The sequence below is a fragment of the Echinococcus granulosus genome (genome assembly GCF_000524195.1).
Source record: "Echinococcus granulosus chromosome Unknown EG_S00017, whole genome shotgun sequence".
Classification (NCBI taxonomy): Eukaryota; Metazoa; Platyhelminthes; class Cestoda; order Cyclophyllidea; family Taeniidae; genus Echinococcus; species Echinococcus granulosus.
The window spans coordinates 251369-275034 of record NW_020170397.1 but is presented as its reverse complement, the minus strand read 5'-3'; the positions used below and the strand labels follow the sequence as shown (position 1 = coordinate 275034).

General features: G+C 43.7%; 5 protein-coding genes across 5 annotated transcripts; 1 reads left to right on the top strand and 4 right to left on the bottom strand. All coding sequences in view use genetic code 11, as the record gives it.

The window, feature by feature from the left end:
- Window positions 1-1391: 1391 nt before the first annotated feature.
- On the bottom strand, window positions 1392-1697 carry EGR_03299 (28S ribosomal protein S33; the record flags this gene model as incomplete). Its single annotated transcript, XM_024492548.1, has 1 exon — window positions 1392-1697. The coding sequence occupies one exon, from the start codon at window positions 1695-1697 to the stop codon at window positions 1392-1394; it is 306 nt and encodes a 101-aa protein (XP_024352949.1).
- A 953-nt stretch (window positions 1698-2650) lies between these two features.
- On the top strand, window positions 2651-3213 carry EGR_03298 (60S ribosomal protein L14; the record flags this gene model as incomplete). The annotated part of the gene is made up of 2 exons (XM_024492547.1): window positions 2651-3007; window positions 3127-3213. 2 exons carry the CDS (start codon window positions 2651-2653, stop codon window positions 3211-3213), a joined length of 444 nt encoding a protein of 147 aa, XP_024352948.1.
- A 359-nt stretch (window positions 3214-3572) lies between these two features.
- On the bottom strand, window positions 3573-11142 carry EGR_03297 (Xaa-Pro dipeptidase; the record flags this gene model as incomplete). The annotated part of the gene is made up of 12 exons (XM_024492546.1): window positions 3573-3701; window positions 3750-3944; window positions 4064-4274; window positions 4343-4543; window positions 4837-5028; window positions 5639-5683; window positions 6153-6214; window positions 6295-6342; window positions 6738-6791; window positions 9855-9943; window positions 10655-10929; window positions 11006-11142. The coding sequence occupies 12 exons, from the start codon at window positions 11140-11142 to the stop codon at window positions 3573-3575; spliced, it is 1638 nt and encodes a 545-aa protein (XP_024352947.1).
- Window positions 11143-12152: 1010 nt separating this feature from the next.
- EGR_03296 (Suppressor of SWI4 1) lies at window positions 12153-14246 on the bottom strand (the record flags this gene model as incomplete). Its single annotated transcript, XM_024492545.1, has 5 exons — window positions 12153-12175; window positions 12256-12685; window positions 12766-13027; window positions 13219-13508; window positions 13566-14246. 5 exons carry the CDS (start codon window positions 14244-14246, stop codon window positions 12153-12155), a joined length of 1686 nt encoding a protein of 561 aa, XP_024352946.1.
- A 493-nt stretch (window positions 14247-14739) lies between these two features.
- EGR_03295 (Zinc finger protein 598) lies at window positions 14740-21448 on the bottom strand (the record flags this gene model as incomplete). Its single annotated transcript, XM_024492544.1, has 9 exons — window positions 14740-14790; window positions 14890-15126; window positions 15247-15414; window positions 15491-15886; window positions 16796-17262; window positions 18363-18659; window positions 20664-20932; window positions 20975-21177; window positions 21221-21448. 9 exons carry the CDS (start codon window positions 21446-21448, stop codon window positions 14740-14742), a joined length of 2316 nt encoding a protein of 771 aa, XP_024352945.1.
- Between the last annotated feature and the right edge of the window lie 2218 nt (window positions 21449-23666).

Genomic DNA, 23666 nt, shown 5'->3' with positions numbered 1-23666 from the left:
CAGCCTATGCTCCATCTTATGGTCATAGGACATTAGACAGGAGAAATCCATCAAACGTGAACCTCTTCATCGATACACCGTGTTTTCTCTTTCAAAAAGCGCTGTGTATTGACAACGCATGTAAGCTAGTCAACCAAACACCGATGCTAGCGACTTCTGCCCATTTCTACACCACGCAACTATGATCCCCACTCTCATAAATGATTTTTACAATTTCACCAGTACCAAGGCCGAAATAACTTGTGATCCCGGGGAAATAGTTAATCGTCCATCTAATGCGGCTGCCCAAATGGTACCAGTATATCGTGAACATATGAAACAATAGGTCGCCACCACGTCCGATTGTCACTCACGGAGTGCACTGATTGAAGACCCGGGACATTCGTCTTGAATCGGATACAAACTCCCCCTCCCCCTGATCCAGTCAATAGTCAAAGTGTATTTACGGCCTGGATACATACGCGGACTTACTAACTAAGGTAAACTCTACCGGCTGACATGTCAATTCGTGGTACAGCCACTCATCAAGAGAGGACTAAGGATGAGCGCAATAGAGCATGGACGACTACTCTTCATTTCTCCTCCATCTCCTTGGGCAACCTAAATTGCCGATCTTTAGGCCTATTTGACCAAACAAATGCATTCATTGCGAAATAATAGCATACCATGCGGTCAACGTCAAATATTTATCCCCTTGCCACAGTAACTACTATTTGACAGTTGAAGGCTTTCTACAATAAAGCGATTAAAGGATTCAATTACAAACTACCTGATCAATTACCCATTTAACGATTCCAAATAAATTAATACTCAATATCACTGATACAGATGACCATACGTCAAACGGCAACTTCGAGAAGAACAACGAGGACGTCATTAATTTCAACAAGGTAGGGGTTTAACGCGGCTCACATGTAGTTATCGGACTTAATCGGTGTCCAAAAAAAGAGCTTGGGGTTTACCTTTGAATCTAGTTTTATTCGTACAAAATTAAATGCAATAAGCCCACATAATCACTCACAGAAAACACTACTGAAAGTTGGTACCGGTAAGTTAGGCTCGAATTATTGACAAATCAAAAGCAAATTTCAATCCTTCATTTTCAAGAATAAAGGTTTTTACCGAAGTCAAGACAGTCACGCTTGAGATTTTCAGAAGCAATAAGGAGCTGTGGATAATTTTGTACCACGCAACTAATAAGTAATAAAACTTCAGATTTGGGTAAAATGTGATGTCGAAGGGGCGCGAAAACACGAAGAGCGATAAAAACGCAGCAACCATGGCCACAATTAATACATTTTTCAATAAAACAACTTCATTAACATGAGACAAAACAAACACAACTTACTTACAAAAGTCAATATTTATTCACAGTTTTTTTTTCAGATGCATCAAGGAAAATAGTCAATCCTCTTGCCCTTGACCCACTTCTTTTTGCCTCTAAGAGCCCGTAGACGATCCATTTCATCTCTGAAGTCGGCATGCTCATCTCGGAAAAGACCAACCTGACGCAAGGTGGCAAGGATTTCAGAATATTCTTCAAGAGGGGGATACCAATCTCGGATTTTTATTGCTTCAGGCAGTTCGCTCATCACTCGAACAACTTTTGGAGGAGGGTAGGCGGATGAAGTATCTCCGAAGATTCTACTTGCTAATAATGCTATTCGTTTCGAATACACCGTCCCTCTGGAAGCCATCCTAAAAATGCAAGTAATATATGTGGGACAAATATTCCGGCACAATAAACTTGGAGATTGATTTTACGAAAAACACGAACTACCAAAACACAAGGCGTAAACACAGAAACAACTCGCACACCTATTTATAAAATGACGGGAATAAAGTATCGATTAAAATCTTTCATTATTTTGAAATTTGATCGGCACTTTAACCCGTTTAAAACGCCCTAACTGCCTTGAAAAGGTTTTTTTAATCACATTTTTTTGAAAGTTAGGCATTTGCATTATTAGCAAGTAAATGCTACTGGTTTGTTATTATTTTAGAAAACAAACCAATATTGTTAGGTGCGTACCGTTTCATCCTACAAGCAGTGCATTTTTTTGGCTACGTAGCACCAAAATCTGAAACATGGTTCTAAACTGTCGACTGTTTGATATTAAAATATCCCAATGAAAAAATTTGTCATGGAGGACAAATAAATCCAAAGGCTTTAAAAGGTACATTTTGCTATTTTTGCAATATTAAAGTGATGTATGCATGGCACAGGTCACTTTTTTTCCTGGTGATCATTTTACGCACCTGAAATAAACTTATGTTCCAAACTCGAAGATGCTTCAGCATGTATCGTGACAAGCGGACTTCTAGTGCACTATTAGGGTTTTGAGTTTGTATATAAACTATCCAATCAGTGACTCTTTGATTCCTATATTTTCTTCAGGAACAAGCGGACAAATAAGACAGAGCCCCCCTCTGTGGTGATTTTGATTTGATCTAATGGAAAGATCACCAACCGTTAAGCACCTCGGTTACTTGCAAAATTTTTGAATATTTTAAATACTCTTCTATTTGAAATAATTAAGGGAGGTGGGCAAAATTTAGTCCTGCCAATTTGTTTGAATTTGTGGTCTTGCGGGGCACTTTGTTTCGAGGGTTTGCTCATGCTTTTCTAATTTCTCTCTTTAGTTTACTGATGGTTCACTATACCAGATTCGTTGAACGTGGCCGTGTTGTGTTTATAACTCACGGAGCTTACGCTAGGAAAATTGCCGTTATTGTGGACATTATCGACCAGAATCGCGTCCTTATCGATGGACCTTGTTCGGGTGTTCCTCGCCGTCCCGTCAATATTAAAAGGCTTCATTTAACAAAGTTTGTTATGAAGATTCCAGTGAACTGTGGCACTCTTGGGGTCGAGGATAATTGGCGCAGGCAGAAGATTGGTGAGCTTTGGAAGAAGTCGATGTGGGCTCGCAAGCTGGAGAAAAAGCGTATCCGTGCGGGCCTCACTGACTTTCAAAGGTTCCAAGTCATGGTAGCGAGAAAAACGGTATGCCTCCGTACCTTTTTAACATTGTGTTCTGCGATAGCATGGAGACTCGTTTCCTTTGTCTTAATCTTCTTCAAGTTGACTATTTTAACTGATTTCTTCTATCTTTTCTCATATAGCGAAATAGAATCATTAGCAATTATCGCATGAGGAAGACAACACTCCAGATGATCAAGAACATGCGACCAAAGAAGAAAACTGCGTAATCCGCAATTTTGCAATAAAGTACATCTTTGTGAATGGTTTCCTGTGGTTTTGTTGAGATGGTTGGCCTAGAATGACTGCTGTTTAACCGTTATGTCTACTGTTGCTGGAAGTTCCAAAGTTGGCCCCTCGGTCACTACGTGCTGGTGAATACCTTACCAAGCCTTTAATCACCCCAATTATTATGCTGCTCGTTGATTAAGAGTACAGCGTCCTTTGACATTTTTGGCATTTGGTTATGGTCAGTAGATGTTGATCGCTTGTGGTCTGGTGCCTTTGGCGGTGGTGGGATTTGCCCTTGAATATCAGCAAGTAAATTACCTCAGTGGTTATTTATTTTAAGCTACTAGAAGTGCGTTGGTTACATCAAGGAGTCGTATTCGGTCGTTTCTCGAGACATCCAATCTTCTATCTCTTCCACTGTCCGTGGGACGTCGGAGAGTACCTCACATCCTTCGTCCGTTATCAGTACGTCTTCCTCAATCCTGACCTAAACGATATGTGTGGGTTGGCGTTCCATAAAATTAAATTTGCATACCCCACCGAAGCTGGCGAATCGTTCGATCTCTTCAAGGACCAGAAATCGTCTGAGCTCTGGCGTAGACTTGGCTTGGTCGATCAGCTCCTTTATGAAGTAACAGCCTGGTTCAACAGTCAGTACCATGTTGGGCATGAGGCGTCGTGCGGTACGCAGGTTCCTGAGACCTGGTTCTGTCGGTCTCGGGGGTGCACCCTTTTAAATTAAATAATGGTAAATTGATAACATTAGCTTGTTGTTACGCACAAAATGCAGGTAATTCTATGAGCAAGGCTTTGTGTCCCTAAACTATGCGGTTGTGTAGTTATGCTCACCTTGTTGTATCCTCCGACATCATGAACATCGCAGCCGATGAGGTGGCCCAAGCCGCGTGGCGTAAAGGTGGCACCGAGGTGGGCGGACATCATGGCCTCAATGTCGCCTTGCAACAAACCACCCGCTTTTAGATGTTCCAGGAGTGTCCGTTCGGCCAATTTGTGCATCTCTATCCAACTTACACCGGGCTGAAGATGGCTTATGACTACTCTAGAAACAACAGACAGAATATTTACAGCAGCATCATTCGACTAAGGTGCTAGTCATTCTTGACTAACCGGACGGCAGCCAAAACAGACTCGTAGATGAATCGCTGGTCAGACGTGAACTTCCCGTTGACAGGGAAGGAGCAGGTTATGTCAGAGCAATAGCAGTAGTACTCTGCACCCATATCAAAGAGGCACATTTCTCCATCGTGGATCTGATTGTCGTTAGGAGAAGTGGGGTAGCCGTAGTAGATGGTGGCCCCGTCACGACCTCTACCAAAAGCCGGTAAGCAAGAGCTTTCATAGGGATAAAAATGTGCAATTAACGTGAGCCATTCTTCATGGAAAGGAATGGACGCGTGACAGACAAGTTCTTGGCGGTTGTTTCGATCTAACTTTGCGTGATTTGCAGAGGCTAAATATTCATGGAGCATATAGTAGTTTGACTGTTATTTATTGCCAAAAACATCGGACCTCTGAGTTCAGTCAAATCAGGAGGCTCGGATGCCACTTTACGCGACCCAATTTTAGTATTGCCTAAAGGATTAGAGGGAGGAGGCACCTACGTGGCAGCAATGCAAGGGTAGGAGAGGTGACGACAGCCGCCGTTGACGTAGCAGTAGTGGCGAAATAGACTCTCCACCTGGAATTGAAACATGCCAGGTTTCACCTTCCGCATAACGTGGCGATGTGCTGCTGAGCTCACTGACACCGCGTAGCGCATCACCTCCAACTCCATTGGGGTCTTAATCAGGCGGCTATAGCAATGCAGTTACTTAGATATATGGTTGATTATTATAAAGTGACAGACGTAGGCCTAGTCGGTAACATCAAAGACACAATGAACTGCAAATCAAGTAAAAATATGGGTGGGGGGGGGGGGTGGAAGAGGGAAACACTTTGACAAGGTGGCCACACACATGCTGAAGTCCCTACTTTGGCCGTATTGAAAGTTCTGTGTACAATCAATTAGTGATGCCTTTAGGATTGAAAGGTTGGATCATGGCAACGTAAAAAATGAGTGAAAGAAATGTACTTGCTGAAAAGGCCGTAGAAGTGCTATTAATTAAAGTGCCCACCAGGTGGTCTTTGGTAGCGAAGTATTTACAAAAGACAAGTCTCAGGGTAAACAGCAATTTGGTAAAACTAGCATTTACTTTTGTTTACACCAGCATAGTAAACATAAGTTCTGCTTTTTGTGAAAGGAAAGACGGCCAAGATAAACTTTTCATGGAAATGTACAAATTTGGAATGCTAAAGCATTGTTAACTGCCAAGTGCAAGACATAAAATGGACTATGAGGAAGAATCCTTAGCAAATATAGAAGTAGGAGAATATCGGGTTCTACTCTATGTTAATTTGACCTACCATTCGGCCATCTCGTGATGGAGAATGCTGTTGTCAGTTTTGAATCTAAAATACACCACACACAAGACTCATTAGAAAAATGGAAAAAGGAAATTGATTTACGAGTGCAATTTTCATATTTGTGTGGCCATATTTAGATAACACCGGGAGGAATAAGTCCTGTTCGATTTTGATGCCTAATTCCCGAGCCTTCAAGATGAATGTGCTCTCGTTCAGTCCATCCTGAATGGTTCGCATTAAACAGAGTTGTTTGATTCGGAAACTAATGACCTAGGTCATCGACATCCACACACGCACGCAGTCTCCAACTCTCTCCACTAGCTAGCCGGCAGACTGTTTCCTAGCAAGCGTTAGCAAACAAAGACGCCTGCTCAGAGGATCAGTTCACGCTTTTGCAAACTTTAGCCAATGGCAGCACGGGGCACCATTCAAGTCAGAATCCGCTTTTGGATAAAAGTAACCAAGATGTGATGAGGGAAACCCATAAACCAAAAAAATTGGGGGGTTAACCTACTTTTCGATTCCATCAAACAACGCTTCCGAAGTGTTATCACCACTGATCGTATTAAGTCCGCGCTGTGCAATAAAGTTTGGATCATTAAATAGCCGTACCAAGTAAAACAAATCCTGTAAAATATTTGGGGACTTAAACTTACCAAAGTCAGTAGCAAGCTTGGATTCTTCTGAAGAAAATACTTCTCAATCTAAAGGTCAAAAGTGTAGAATCCAAGATTAAATAAATCATTTTGTCTGCTCACGACACCTAGGATGTATTTGGATCACCTAAATTGCTAGCTGCATCAATAAGCGGTTAAAATCTATTCAATGAAAACAGTACACAAAACAGTGATCCGAATATTTACGTCTTGAGTGTAGTGCGCTTCATCCACGCCATATCTCGTTATTACGTCATTCAAGGACGGAATTTCTCCCATGAACACGGATTCATCTTCCGATGCTTGTGGAACAAATAAGATAGAGCGTTGAGAGGCGATTTCAATAGCGCCATACCAGTATGGTTCTTGGCCTCCAAATGTCCAGTGAAAATACGACTCCTTTAGGGTACGTTATAATAAAATCAAAATGAGCATATTATTACCTGACGGAAGACATACTCCACATCAGATCCTCCATGAAATGCCAAGGAACCACCCTGAAGGAGGACATAAACTCCATTCAGAGTCTTTGTTGGAGCCACACCAGCTGACCAAAGTTCTTGGAGTCGCTGGCAAAGCCTTGAGCGATTTATTCTATGAAGTTCCATTGGAACTTCCAGACCATTTTCACCAAGTTTGTATACTGGTTCCATTTTTGGAAAGAGTAAATTCCGTAACACACCTATGTATGATGGCAAAGCATTTAGCTTTAATAAAAAATAGTTAAATTTCAGGGGTATTTACCTAGGATAAAAATTCATGCTGACAAAGACGGCGTAAAAGTTTATAACATAGACCAGAGAGGTAAGAAAGTTAGGGGGAATTTTTCCCAAAAATAGTAAAAACGAACAAAAAATAGCAGTCTTCAGAAACAAAACAACAAATACTGTGCAAAGAGAAAACAAAAGGGGAAATAATTCTGTCTAGTTTGTAAAGACGATGAACGCTAGAACCGCTATAAATATGTGCGGAACAAATGACTTTTGAGCAAAAACCCCTAAACGTGATCAAAAAATTAACAAGGAGTTGCAGACAGAAGTTAATGCAAATGCCTCTATGACAACGACTAAGAGCCATAGACAAGATGTTTGTTGCCGCCTCCTAAAAGTCTGAAGTGAGCTCGTTACGCATCAACAAGTCGTTTAAGGCCGTTCAGTTGCAATCAAATAAATGAAAACAAACACTCCAAAATTAAAAATAAAAAAGTGTAGGAAAAAAATTAAGCACTACACAAAAAATTTGTATGTTTTGCCTAAAATAAACAAAAAATAAATGAAAATTAAATCTTGGTTTCCTAAATCGATCGTTTAATAATAAATTATCTCCCTCTTCTAGTTTTGCAAAATACAGAAATGATTTCGCAACGTTATTTTTTACCCTAACACTGCGTACTTTGTGCATAGACGTCAATATGTTTAGCTGTTGCAAGTCTGTCACTTTGTGATAAATGCAGAAACAAGGTAGTTGAACGCCTGAATTTACTCTCATTTATTTTTGTAAGTTTAGTTTTTGAGTTAAATTTTGTCTTTAGTAGTAAAACATGTTTCGGTATTTCTTATTTCTGCGAGCCTTATGTAACGTCCTGAGACTTCCCTGAATTCGAAATAAGACAGTACTGGGGCAGAATTTGTACATTTGAAAGAGTGGGCATTTGGCCTGCTGGCGGTGCTCAGATGCCTGCTCAATCAGCGTGGTACAATGGTCATGATAAAAGTGGCTCCTTGCCATAACCGAGAGATAAACAATAGTTGTATTAAACTTACATTAGGCAACCAATTTTCGAGGATTAGTTCGCTGGTTCCTCACTAGTCGGCAAACATTTTCTGCAGCCGAACGGAATCATAAATGACGTTGAATTAATCAAGTTCATCGAAATATGTATCAACCCCTTTTAAAGCTCACATCTTTAAGGCGCTGTCTTCGACACCTTCCGTAAATACCCGTCTTCTTCTTCCATCCTAACTCTTGCTTCAGTAAACTCCAATTGACAGCACGACGGGGTAGAAATTGGGATGGTGACCTCATCAAATGAATAATTTTGCATATTTGTGACTATGACTCTTATGGGTTTGGTCGAAGTTTCCGGACGAAGTGTTATTTACAAGCCAAATCGTATCGGAGACGTGTGAATTTAAAGTGGGCTGCCAGCAGTTACACGGTGTTTTAAAGGAAAATAAAATTTGCATGGTCATCCCTTTTTGCGGTTGCTTCAGTCGAAATGAAACATTGGGCAAAAAAGTATCCCGCTTCCGGACAATGGCATGAGTTGGCTCGTTTGACGTCATACTGAGCCCTTCCTTGAGGTTGCTTCTAGTTAAGTTCGTCTAGTAATTTATAAGTGCGATGCAAATCAAAGGATTTGTCAAAAGCGGGCATTTTAATCGAATTTTATGTAAGAGGTCTTTAGCACTCCGCAGTTGAGAGCTTCCTTCCAGCCAACGAAACCCTCACTGTTCTTCCCTGTCGTCAGGTCTCATCACCGATTTGACCGGCGGGATTACCGAAGTCACTTTTTAAATACTAGCATGGAAAATGCTCTCTTACTAGGGTGCAGAATAGCTGGAAGGCTGCTGACATAATCGAAGGTCCGCGACAATAGCTGGTTCCGTCTCGCTAACTCTTTTTTCTCCGGAATCCGAATCCTATCAAATCATATCAATTTATAAGCAACTATTATTCTTTTCTGACATGTCGTATAAATCTGAAGTAAAAGCCTCGAACAGGGGATGCACGTACCATGGCATCTACTCGTTTCCAGTATCCTTAGAATGGGTCCCTCTAGCATAATTTTTTGGTTGGATGGGTAATGGACCGTGTTCCCTCTTTCCCAACAATCTAGCAAACTCATTATTTATTCATCCATGTGCATACTTTACACATTTTCAAGTACCAAGTTCACTGATTCGGTGGGGGAATCATTGGATCTGCTAAAAGCTTGAAAAGGCTAGCAATGATTCCCAGAACTCAGAAAATGCAGGCGACGAAGGCGCAACGACTTAGTCCCCCAATGGAGAGGATATTAGTCACCAGCTTCCCCTTAATCGCAGGAAAGTGGAGTGTCTCAGTCGAAATAGACACGAATTAGTGGATAGGGAGAATGAGCTAAACGCGATAGCGTGTTTTCTATACTACAGAGATAATCTCGACTACTCACAAGTGGAAGACCAATTGGCAGATGCAAACAGAATATCGGACAAAAAGCTAAGTAGGAGCAAGTCTTATAATAGGACCGAGAGGTATGTCCATCACATTTACCTCCTGTGTTTTATCTGGGCTGCAAGCTCCGGAGTTGGAGTAAAATTCTCAGGCGACGTCGACCCAAGATTCATAATCCACGTGTGATCCTCAGGGGTTATTGTTTCCATGCATTGCCTCTATTCTAGCTCATTTTGATAACAAAGCTCCGGCATACTTAATTCATCCTCCAGACCTTCCATCAAATCAGGTCAGTAGTCTAATCCCGCCCCCCCCCTTCCTCCCGGATGAGGAATCTCAGATGTGTTCGCCAAAATGTGGGATTAGCAAGGACATTGGTCTTGCCCTTGTGGGGAGGAATTCACCTCTGGATTCCCGCCAAATATTCCTTTGCTCGAAGGGTGACTAATTTCACCGCTGTATTCCCACTTGTGATGGGGGAGGTTGGGTGCCGCTACGTGTGGAGTTAGAGGAGAATTTCTGCATGAAGTTGGATTACTCAAGCGAATTACAGTAAACGAGAGGCGAAGAAAGGCATACTGTTAGCCTACAGAAAAACAGAGAGGATTCTGACCCGTTCTAGGCACAAAATCACCGATTGGAAATACAGCCTACGGGGGTTCAGTATTCTGCCAAATAATAGCTACATCACCACACTTTGGTACCACAATTTCAAAGGTATTCACGATAAAGACTTAGGATCTACTCATTCAATCATCAGGCCCAGGAATGGCATAATTTATGTCCGATTCAGGAAGCGCTTATTTTTGCTGCAGTGTCTTGTGTACTAGTCAGTAGACGGAGAGAGTTTTCGCGATCACCGACGTACAAACGTGTATAGCTAAGGCAATTCAGCTTGAAGAGCTATGATGACGCCTTTGAGGTGACGGGCGATCAGATCACACGGCGTCGCCATCGTCGATTCCCGAGCAGGAGTTCAACACGGATACCTACCGCCTCAAAAACCTCAATTGTGAAACCCTCACAACACAAGACGTCTTTCTCTGCTCAATCTTCTAGAATGTGAGATATCCCCCTAGTTCCATTACCAAAACAAAAAAAAAAACGACAAAAAGCATCCCTATTTAAATAAACACTTGTTCTACATGCATATCTGATGGTGCTGAATTCGGCTTTGCCATAGTAACCACAAATTTAAACAAACCAGATGGATAACATCCTTCCCTGTCCAGACGGGAACCGCTGCTGACAACACGGGATATCCACTCATAGCGCAATGGCGGTTCTGTATACCTTGCCATGTACCTCGGTGACTCCATGGTTGTGGACGACAAAGGGGAGGCGAAGCAGCCCTTATCGAAGGCGAATTTGAAAGCTGCATTACGTAAAGTAACCATGGGAGCGGAAGCAATCTCCGCCTCGTTCAACTCCACCTTTCCATCCGCCTGTGCCATGACGACTGACACGAGGCGTAAGAGACTGGAGGTAGAAATAACCACACGGCAGGGCGTAACACGCGCGCCTGCTTTTGCGTCACGCCAGACCCTCTACACACCTCAGAGTCCTGTAGGTGGATACAAATCTTGCGCGATTGGCGGTGGACCAATCGGAGGAGGTACAAGACCTTATCAAGGCCAAATTCGAGAGGGTGCACAATTCAAGGCCATTAATTCCATCAGAGGATCGCCTCATTTTCAACTGACATGCAACAACACTTCAGAGACAATAATTATAAAATAGACCGATATTCACGCCTTTTTAGCAGATGTATGGGGAATTCGACAGTTCTGAATGAAAAAGCAGCCTACCAGACACATTTAAAGACGAACTAGCCATTTATTTGACACAATTCTCCAAGCCTACAGCTGCGTACCTGTTTCAAGCCTTACGCAGTGCTTGAAGAGCCTTGATGTGGAAGAATTAGTCGGTAAGATTTAATCCACCTAGCGCAATAACCTCTGAAAATCACCGGTTTCTATGTTACACGACGGCGGCACGCATTCCACGATGAATGTCCATGGGGGTGGCTGAGAGCCTCCACATTCACGAGTGTCAATGGCAGACGCAATTGTGGTGATCATTAAACGTTGACAGTGCACTCAAATGACTTACCAATGAGCGGCTGCATGTCATTAAACGGCTTGTGGCAGAGGATTGACGGAATTGTTCACTTGCCAAACCATAAACACTGAGAAGTCGGCAATGGCGGGACTCAAAGGAAAAGACTAACAACAAGTGGCTCTTTCAATGAGTGAAGAGCCTCCCAGGAAGCCTGCCGCTGTTGTTTCATCTTTATGATGGAGGCTGCATACAGTCTTCTGGTTTTTAAGAAAGCCGAGTACGACTAATAGAGCTTACAACGGATGCGATTTCAGACCACTGGACCCTCGGAATGACCACAAGCACAAGCAGGACTGCCACACTCCTTGCCAAAGTCACTCCAGCTCAAGGTCTCTGTCAGAGTTTCTCAATCCCACTTATCCACATTTGTCTTTCAATTCGTACCTTGAAGCAATTTCGCTAAGATGGTTACCTCGGGTGTGAGATTAACTTCACAAAAACAACTAAAAAATGTAGACACCCCGATCAACGAACTTCCAAGACGTCAAAACTCAAAACAGAAAAAGCACTGGCTGAGGTTATCAAAAACAAGTTTATCTATACTTCACAAAATCCACTTTACATCTCAACCCTCAACGCCGCTATGTTTGTGTCAATTTTCGTTCTAAAACACAAAAACCAGGAGGGGGATGGGCAACGGTTTTCCAAATACTAACGCACTGGAAGGGCATATTTTGAACTCACTTTTGGCCTTCTGCATAAGATAGTTGTAAGCGGGGTGTTTGCGTGAAATTTTCTTCGTTTTCTTTTTCCCCTTTCCCGGTTTCGACACCTTCACCTCCTTTTCCACGGCAGATGCCTCCTCCTCCTCATTGTTCTCTTCTTCCTCATCGCTCAACTGATGCATTAACAGCTTGTCATTGGCATCATCATCATCGTTGTCACCACTTCCATAATTGCCTTCCTCCTCCGCATCAGACTCCATGGGGGCAGCCGAAGAAGTAGCGGAGGCAGCTTCCACATTCGCGCGACGTCGTTTCGCCTGTTCCTCTCGTCGCTGCACCTTCGCCGCCACTTTCGCCCGAGCCTCTGCCTCCTGTTGGGCAATCTCCTGCGGCGTGCGCTTCTGCCAACTGTGATAGAGCACAGCACCCGAATTCACGCCCTCCTCGATCTATGTGAACACCCCAAAAACAGGTCTGAAGAATAATGTCTACTTAAAATATTTAAGTAGGCGTTGGTAGTGCGCGTCACCTTGATAAGTTGGAGGGTGAGACGAGGACCAATCTCAGTGAGTCGAACGCATGCCTTGTGACAACCGCTAAGGTGTGTGAAGCCATGTGCAGCCTTGGCTTGGGCCCGCGCCTCTTTGACCTCCTTGGAACTTATCGTGCCACCTATGGAGGGCTTCTTCGCCTCTTCCCCACTCACGCCAACTGCCGCTGATTGACCCGGCAGCGTGATCTCCGCCATATCCTCCAGTTCTGAGGCAGCCGATTCCGTCAGTAGATTCGCCCTGATAAGAAGGCGATGAGAATGGAATAGAGTCGTTTGTAAAGAATATATCGAAGCACTATAAGCGCGGGCGACTTAAAATAATTTTATTAAAAAAAGGTTAAGGAAAAGCAAAATATGCAGAACTAGCGCTCACATGCGCCTTTTGTTGGCTACGAACATACTTTTATGAAATGGAAAAGTGGAACTTACTTTGCGAGGTAGTCATCCATGCTAGCGTAGTTGGCGAGGTTGGGAACACCAGAGCACTTGCCAAAGCCCCGTGGGCCCAGACCAGCAGCACCAATACGATCGCGTCGACGTCGTAGCGGCGCTCCACCCATGCCGAGACGTCGCAGAGCACGACTTATCGATCGGTTCTCCAGGCGGATGTTGTAGTGGCGCAGGTAGATCACCTCCCTTTCTTCGCCACCATCACCATCACTACAACTGTCAACCTCGCGACTTAACAGCAGTACTCGACGTACACTGCTCACTTTCAGCTAAAAGACGAAGAATTATGCAATTGATCAGGTAATCAAACGCCACAGTAAACTTACCTTCTGAATATTAAGTGAGGGCAGCATGTTTTGGAACATGTCGACAAGAAGACGAAGATGTGGTGGAGGCCGAGCAGATGTCGTGCCTCCCGAACCAAAGCCTGTCATCGCAAGAAGTGGAGGGGAGGAGAATTGCCGCACATCGAAGATCTTCTGCACCAGGGTGACGACATCACGAGTGAGACAGTACTCCGACACACGGAATGTCAAACTTGGACCACTGGGTGCACGAATCAGGTGAAGATAGACGCCTCCAATACCATTGCTGCCGCTCGATTTGTTAGTCTCCTCCTCGTCGTCTTCTGCGTTCTTCAGCGTCACTCGCTTTCGGCGTTCTAAATTTGCCGCGTGCCGAATTCGCTTCGCTGTGATTTTCTCCGATCGGGGATGAGTGAAGTAGAGGATATGCGAGACGTGGAGGGGCCCGGCGATGTTGATAAAGTCTTTTAATACATTACGTCGACTGATGCGGAGTTGGGAGGCTGTGAAGGGTTCGAACACTCGACGCACGTCCAAGGAAAGCGTCTTGACAAGCGAACCACAGCCAGGGCGAGCAAAGACGAAGCTGTGAGGGGCGCGCGCCAATTTTCGTTCCTGTGCTGCAGCTGCAGCAAGTGTGGAGCGCGGTTTTCGATGACGGTGGCGGCCATGACGACGGTGCTTCTGTCTTGCCGAGGACATTTCTACTGGAAATCGACATTTAGGTCAGATAGAATGGATCTAGTAGGCATTTGTGCTTGACTTGTCCGAAGCCCAGTAAAATAGAAACAACAGAACACAAAGGGGCGCGTAGTACCGCCCATTGGGAAAATTTACTTGTATTGAGACGGGAACTTCCAACTGGATTTCTCAAAGGATTCCCAGTTGGAACTATCGGCTTCCCGGCATTTCCGTAGGAAAGCGGAACGCCATGGATATGACACAAAGTGGAAAATTAACACATACCCATAACAAATCACAAAAGAACTTGCAAGCTAATTTACCCACTTTACTATAACACCCATACATATGGATATCCACGAGGGTACGTTGATAAGGCAACGCGCTGAAAATGAATTATTGGCAACTTGGTGTTAAAAATTTCGAACAGAGGGAGCGAGGAAGGGGGAGGAGGGGAGAAGGAGAAAAAGAAAAGAGAAGGAAGGAAAGCACGGCGCCACTGGATTGGCTGGCTTTAACTGTGTGCCAATTCCGTGTGTTCACGCATGCCGGAGCGGCGACACACCTACAATTAAACAATCAACCATTTCACTACGCGTTAAGCACCAAAAAGCTCCAAATGGTGGGTAAAAGTCTACAAAGTGTGCCTGGACGAAAGACAAACCTGACCACAAACGGAGCAGACCTGTAGGGCAGCAACAACACCCTTGGCCCAGACGGGCGGATTGTTGCCACGACAACGTGAGGGAGTGGAAACATGGGGCACCCGAGGTGCGGCCTCACCCTTCATCGCACGAAAGAGGGCGCGTTGGAGTCCCACGTCAGGCAGGAGGGCGATCATCGAACTAAGCCAATCGGTTTGCAACAGCTCGCCCTTGCACGTCAACAGGCTCTCCAGGGCCTATGAACGAGCATACGGGATTAACTACTTGTGGAGCACAGGTAGCAAGCAATAGCAGTGGAGACGAGCCTGCTGGAGGAGGAGGCACCGAGCACCACTGTTAACTTATGAGCAGCAAACCTCTAAGTAGGAATGGGCGGAAAGCTGTCCATGTCGAAAGAGACGGGAGAGAGTAGCAAATCGGTTAAAGGCGTTTTTGGAATAGCCTTCACCACTCAAAACCGTCTCGGCTATTGTTATCACTTCTCGATTTTTGGCCTCGTAGTCCAGCGGCGGCGTGTAGATATTCTACAGAGTGGATAAAACGACGCAATAAAATGAACGACACCGACAACGATCTCAGTATCTTCGGATGGCAAATTACCTTCTCGTATAGAACTGTCTCGGTGTCCTCTAGGTCGGGTAAACTTTTTATTTCCTCAGACGATGCCTGATTTTGATTAACATTGACGTCCTTTTTCTTCGAATTTGTTGAAGTTGCTTGTGGTAGCTGTGGATCTGGAGTTGATTTCCTCCGTTCCTTTTTCAATTCAGGTGGTTTCTTTGAGGTGGTGGGGAAAGCATTCTTCTTCGACGGTTTCACATCCCCTCCAAGACTGGGAAAATCTTGGGGCGAAAAATTTGGAGGAGGAGGTATTACGGATGTCGACGCGGTGTCGATAGGGTCAAAGTGATCCACGGTTTGAACCCGCGAGTATATTGGTTCAGCCATTCTACCGCCCGCACCGTCCTCTCCCTTAACCATTCGTGACACCGCGCCCTACCAGGATAAGAAAGGAAGACAATAAAGGGGATTCCAGACGCACCAACCCATTTGATTCCAATGATTCTGCCTAGAACACTACCGTGGCTGTATCATATGCAGTGCTAGATGACAAGTGGGTCCTAATAGCTTTATCGATACTGTAGACCAGACTAGTCCAGTCCAGTCCAGACACCTTTACCATGATGGCAGTCATCCGAAGTAGTGTGCGCGTGTGAGTTGGGTGCATACATGACGAACCAAATGTCTTGCCAACCACGGGACCGAACTCAAACCCGTGGATACCTACTTGTATACACACACGACTTTAAGCACAGTTCAAAAATGACGGAACGTCCAGCCACCCAGCGGCTTGTGGCAATTGTGGCCGTGGAGGTTCTCCAGCCCGCAGCATTCGATCATTCCTGTAAACGTTTAGAGCGTCGAACGCCATATGGCACAAAAGAAGAAAATTACTATGGGAACAATGACCACGAAGCAATCATTTACGAACGTTTGCTATTTCGACACTTCACTACACAACGGGTACAGGGACAATTTTCCACGTGACAACTTGAATGACTCTGCTGGTAGATAACGCTCCCACTTCCTATCATCCAGCCTTCGTTCCGATTAAAATCCACTTATGAGGTAGCAAAAATGGTACTTCAGAAGTAGACATTCGAGCATCAGAGACGAAGTGAAACAGTCTGTCCCACAATGATTCAAACATACTACAATAACAGATACGGCTTCAAATTCATGACACTTCAATGCTTCTTGTAAGCTTTAGAATCCCACTTTAACAAACCTGACATCGAAAACACTTGAGGAAATAAAATTATCTACTAGCCGAAGGAGTACAGATGGAGCAGTAGATGCCAATCACACCCTGAACAACTTTTGATAGACACAAAAGCAACTCACATCGTTATCGGCGTTATTCCACCAAGAACTCTTTTTCGCCTTGAGCAAAACCGACGAGAAGGGTTCCAAATCGGGAGCTGGAGGGAGAGAAGGCTCCACAGCCTTCGATTTCACCTTCTTATTCTTTGTCTTTTCCGCTTGCTTAGACGTTGATGGTACGCAGGAAGGGAGGCAAGATTCGGGCAGAGCACGCTGACTGGTAGAGGAAGTGGAAGCAGTGGGTGATAGAGGTGGGAAATCATCCGCGATTGGTTGACGTCTAGCATCCTTCGGTTTGGGTGTGACCTTGATTTGTGCTGGAGCCCAATTTCCTGGTGAGATATGATTGGCAGAGGTGGAGGAGCCAACCAGACTGGGGAAATCGTCGACGTTAGGAACCGATTTTGAGGCTATCTTTTGACCGTCCGATTTAGAAGATACAGCTGCAGATGCACTCCTTTTAGTATCCACCCACTTTGGTTGGGACGCTATTTAAGGGGATGGAATAAGACATCTAGTGTAACAGTGACGAAACGGTTTACATCCGAGTGTAAGAAACATTTTTCTCACAATTCCTCCTAAATTGTGCGTCACAGCATTCTGCCCTTCTTCAAAGCCAGGATGTCTTAGAAGACTCTTAAATTGGTAGATTTTACTGCAGGTAGTACAGTTAAAGTCATAAATAACTGATTTTAATCTAAATAGCAAGTCATCGCTGATAACAGGCAGGACACGTGCTGCCACCATGTGCAAATGTCACATGAAGGTAACAACATGTGAGCGTGAAGCCCTGCTTGTTTCCTCTCCAAATAAAGAGCATTACACTCCAAGAGACCAGTTGCTTGATCGTTCAAAAGTAAAGGGCACCAAATTTCAGACTTCACTGCAAAAGCAAAAGAAAAAATTAAACACCATTTCTACAAATGCAACTATGATATAAAAAAGAAGCGACACTTTCGAAAGGTGAGTTGGGTAGATTCAGCACTCATGTATCAGCTCCTCTGAAATCTACACGTCGCACGGCCGTTTACGGAAAGCAACAGCCAAGGCTGTTGGCCGGGAGCCACTACAGCCGACCAACATTAACTGCCGTCTTGATTGGACCGGCCCCGCGGTACGTACGAGAGCTGCTAGTTTGCAAGTGTTAGAACACATTTTCCACTTACTTTTGCCTGCTTTACCAGCAGCATGATTCAGATTGAATTGAACAACCCCTGTACATCATTGGCTCGAGCATCTTATGTCCATCGTACACAGGTCATAATGTGGCACTATTTTACTCTAATGCAATTTCTCAACCATTCACATCCCATCAGGCGAGCCATCATAAAGTAATGTCAGGTATGACTTTCACCATTGTCAATATAGTCGCAATAGTGCTGCAGGACTTCAAGTACCACCTACACAATCATTGAAATTCATTCAGTCTTCCCCTCTGCATCCAAACTCCCAGCACTTTCTAGTAAGGTTATCAAGATGGCCAAAGCGGCCCCATGGTGTGCCCCAAATACTGCCAAATTTGTAGACTGCTAAATCGAGAGCTAATGATTCAAAACATCAAATAAAAAGGAGAAAGAAGTCGACCCACGTGGCTGATTTGCTGACGTATTGCCAGAGGACGATGAAGGGAGGGAAGGAAAGTCGTTGAGATTGTGCGAATTAGCGTAGCTGCCTCCGCCTCTCCCGCTCACCACCTCAGCGTGCGATCGAGTCTGCCTTCCCGCCACCGCCGAGGTCGTCCGCTGAGTCTCTGTACTTGCTTCGTTACCTGCGTCGTTGTTGTTCGCCGCCCTCTCGCCTGTGAGCGAAGGGAAGTCCGTGACCGTCCACTCCTCTGGCATTGGGGCCCGCGGCTGTGCGGGGTAAAACACCACCAGACCATCTGCTATGCAACAGAAAAGCATGCAGGACATGAACAGGAAGCAGCTAGCTTTGAGTAGGCTTCTATGCTTCACCTCTTCACCTAGTACAATACAAGAGCTTGACGTTTGAAATGAAGGTAGTCAATAGGTTCGCCTCCAGGGTCGCATACATGACACCTTAGTTTTCCTAGCCACGCACAGAAGCAATACCCATTTGGTTACCACAGATTTGGACTGCCATCCTCCTGATATGGTCTTCCGTCGAAGGTCAGAGGCCTCAAAATGTTTTGTACGCAAGTAACAGATCATTTTTCATGCTTGTACAGTACAACTACTCCCCATTTATTGCGAATAAAACCGTACCGGAAAGTCCAGAATACTCAACTTTTGTCCCATCAGTAAGGAATTTTTTAACCATTTCAGTCAGCCACGGGGGGCTCCCGTACATGTCGGCAGCATCTGATGCATGACAACGGTATCCGAGAGGCTTGACTACTTCGCGTAAAGACTACCACACGAGAAAGATCTATCAACATGGCAGTGATTCGATTCCCTAAATGACGACGCTTGTAAAACCACAATGGTGAACGATGAGCAGCAGTACGATCATACGACTGACCCAGGTGCGATCTACGTCGCCAATGTGATTGAAGAGGCTTTGATAACTACATAACGGAGCACAAATGCGCACAGAAACAGTGGAATGTACACGGCGAAGCCAAAGCACTAATATTATTTGGCATAAAATGTCTGATTTTGTAAAAAACGGGATTCATTCCGGAATGTCATGAAAGAATAGGAAATACTACAAGCGGGGAACAGCTAAGAGGCAGTTGGTTCGAGTGTTCAAGAAATCAATGACGCTAAAGACTATGAACAAGTTTTGACAGGTGAAACTCTTCTTACTTGAGATTACTAGTATAAAGTGGACATTTGGAAGGCGACACGCAGGTAAAAACTATGGCAATGAGTAAAGAAACCTCAAGTCTTTTAGCTGTTTGGGGGTAGATGAATAGTTGAAAACAATGTAAGAATGCCACCATGAGGGACCAATCAGCGAAGAAAACTAAGGAGCTTTCATGCAATAATCTATCTTGATAATGACCCCAAATTACTGATATTTGCTGTACAAAAAGTGGATCGTATCTTAAAGTGATTTGGTTATCATACAAGAGCCAGTATCCAGAAAGTCTATGTGAAAACAGCCGCGTTGACAAGTACAGATGACGAGTGGACATTCGGTACAATAAAAGAGACCCAAAAGGCTCACTCTTCAAGGCCGGCTATAAAGATGCACAAGAACTTTTACAGATTAGACGTTTAAGAACGAAATTTTACACCACTCCTAATGCGCACGTATGCTTGTAGAGGTTTTGCGACTAAGATATCGGTGGAAGAATAGATAAACAACAGATGATCGAAAGAATGCGGACCAAGAGTTAAAAGAAAATAATTTCAGGAGGAAAAACAACACCAGATGAAGAGCATTTAGAATGAGAACCAATAACCCCGAAAAAGGGAGTTTATATTACTACTTAAGAGAATAGCCACTAGCAATCAGGTAACATTACTGTGCGAATAGATCTAGTGAAAAAAGGGTTCATGTAAATTCGTAAAATGAATGAACAGACGAGGCCGCACACCTAGTGCAGTCGTGGAATATCTCAACGAATAGAAGCCCATGATAGGGCAAAATCCACTCTTTTCTCAGAATCCTAAGTCTAGTAAGCCCGCATGATAAAATCACAATGGCAAAGGCTTCGAAAGACAGGCTTAATAGCCTAAACAATACTGGAAAATTGAGAAATTAATGAGGCCTATTTGATCAAGTTCGTAAATACTGTAATAACATAACAACGTAGAGCAAAAAGACAGCTTGTACACAAAGTGACAAGACGAAATAGGCCTAGTTCCAGGCGTTTATGAGGAAACATTCGAACAATGAAAACGCTTCCATTTGAAGGTGAATTCTCTGTAGCCACTCCAGACTGATATGAAAGATAGAGAGCCGATAGGGGACTAATTACCTTCACCACCATCTTCGTTAGGAGCGTTTAGGCCACGGCGTCCACTGTTGCGATCACGAGTATGCTGACCAATGAGTCCTTGGTTGGAGTAGAGGATCTGCAAAGGCTCCCAAAGGGACGGGTCATTCCTTGACTCGTTAGGGTGCTCACGCATCCTATGGATGCCCAACTGCTCCTCTGACACGAAACATGCCATTCTACCGGCCGATTCGCACTCGGGGCAGACGAAATGCATTTCTTTGTAGTGGGAAAACAATTCTTGCTGGCGTCTGTTAATAAGTTAAAATGGCTTTGAAACGTTTTGAACTTACCGAAAAACCTCAAACACACCAGCAGTATGGCAGAAATCGCAAATGAAATGAGCTTCCCTTATGTGCACTACAAGATTTTCAAACTCGTAGAATGTCTGAGCACAAAATTTGCAAACTGGATGACCTCGCTTCTTCACACTGTCCCATCTCCGATGGGCAGCAAGATCCTTACTGGATAAGGGCACAAATTCCGAAGGAAGCATCTGAAGTCAGAAGCACAATCAGACGGAATAATGAGGAACGTACATGTGCATGACGAAGGCAGAGATCGCAAAAGGAAAGGCGATGTTCATTTGTAGTGTGCCGATTAAGGGCCGACATGTTAGATGCCGTGAAACCACATATCGAGCAAACACAGGCCATTAATTTCTTATAGAATCCCAGGACCTTATCATTTTCGAACTGGAAGTCTAATTCAGCTTCCGAAGTCAACGAACTCATATCAACGGAATCGAACGGCTCAAATGCAGTCATAATAATTATCTAAGGATATGTTTGTAGGAAGAAGAGTGAACTACTTTGGGGATACGAGTTCTGCATGTAGGGCAATTTGAATAATTAGGGTCATCTGAATTGCCAAAGCGCCTTAATTTTACAGCACAACGAAGACACGTAGGATGATCACACTTCCCATAGGAATAGTAATCTATCTCATCTCGACAAATAGGGCAGATACCAGAATCCATTGCAAAGCCAGGGACAAAAAACACTCGCCACTTTTTTAAAATAGCGCTAGGCGAGACAAACGCACTAAACATTAAGGGACAAAAAGCATAGTATTTTTGATTAAGTAACGTACTTTGTTCAAAATCAAAAAATCAAACGAATTTTACTGCAGAATTTAAGTTTAGTCCTTGCAGCAATCGCAGATACACAGTTTATGGTACTGGACGAAAAAAATTTATACCAGGTTAAAAAAATTTCGACCTAATCACTTTTACTATAACTCTTGAGTACTGCAAGTGCCTTGATTAGAAATATTTCTTGTCATCAACCTTTCTGCTTTTGTCAAATTTTATAAATATTTATCTAGGTTTATAATAAAATTAGGTCCAAAAAGCAACTTTCGACTTCGCATTAATTTCATCTATCCCGTCTAAATCAAGGATAACTATTAGGCCAATTATCAGTTGCCTCGGGATTCAGAGTAGCTTCTGGTGTGGAGTCGTAGACGCGATATAGTAGAAGAGGCGAGGCTCCGCGCTGGGTTCGAAATATACATTGACACTGTCCGTTTCCTTCATTTAGCTCTCTTAGTTCCTTTTTTAACTTTCAAATGGTGTCCTGGCCACAAGTGTATCTCGTCTGCAAACTGCAGAAAGACTAGAACACAAGTTGATTTAGCGCAGTGCATTGGAGGAATGGGGTCAAAGAAATCCATACGTCGTGATGCGATGAAGTCTAAAAATAAAAAACCTTTTTTGTACGTTTTTTCTTCTACGTGCCTGTATATTTTGCTAAAATACTACTCATTGAAGTCAAATGCTTTTCCGACCTGTTGGTTGCTTAATGACTGGCTTATTTTTTAAAGCACAGTAGCTATGCTGTCCCTGTATTTCTCGAATTACCTAGCATTACATAGTGGTTTTCAGAAGAAGGAAGGAATATTACTTAAAAACGACTCCGACTTTAAAAATCTGGTGAATGTAATGTTTAGCACGCGAGCGTTACTCTTACAGCTTCGATTGCGTAGTGGTAGCTGATGAGGGTGGTTGACAAAGGGAAGCGTAAGAAAGTATGTCGCTGCATTTTGTTACCCGTTTTTCATCGCAGGCCATTCAATGGCCTTGCAGTTTTTCACGAAATCCACAAAATGAGGCGTAACAATACGCCAAATGAAAGGTGTTTCAGTAATTGGACATAGTATTATAGCCTTCAAAAAGCTGATGCTTCTTTTAGTCCTGTTCATCAAGGCCTTTAACAAACAACAAGCACACACAACCTATTCCCACTTCTAAAATGTAATTAAAACATAATCCTTTAATGCTCATAGCAGCAATTCGAGGAAGATTATTGGTATCTGTGCTCTGGATAATAATTCCTGTTTGTATAATGACGACCAAACAGAAGCAAATCTTTTTTTTTAACTTGCGCCCTTTTTGTACTATTATAATAATATTAAAAGTTCTTATAAACTAATGCAAAGGTAATTTGTGAGCCAATAGCCATTTAGTGCGAAATTCAGAGCTGCTCCTGTTTGGTGCGCGTGCGCGAAATGGCGGAGATGGCGGTAGTAAAGTCGTCCGTTGACTTCAAAACCTATCGGTACTTTTTATTTCCCTTAATTTAATTTCCCTACAGCTTTATACAACTGCCGAATGGTCTGCGGGCAATGCTTATATCTAGCCTTAAGCCTGGGGAGACGGCGGAATCAGAGACAGACTCAGAGAGTGATACCTCGGAGGAATGCGAAAAAAAAGAGCCCATTCATCGTGATGGCGAGAAGTCCAAAAGTGCTGTGCGAAGGGTTTGCTTACCTGATTCTTTTCTTGACGTGCCTCTGTAGTCTGCTGCCGCACTATGTATTAAAGCCGGGTGTTTTTCTGACCCAATAGAAGCTCAGGGATTGGCTCATTTTTTGGAGCACAGTAATTATACTCCCTTCGTATTTACCGAATAACCTAATATCATATAGTGGTTTTTATGGGGAGTGAAAAGTATCCTCGGGAAAATGACTTTGACGACTATGTCT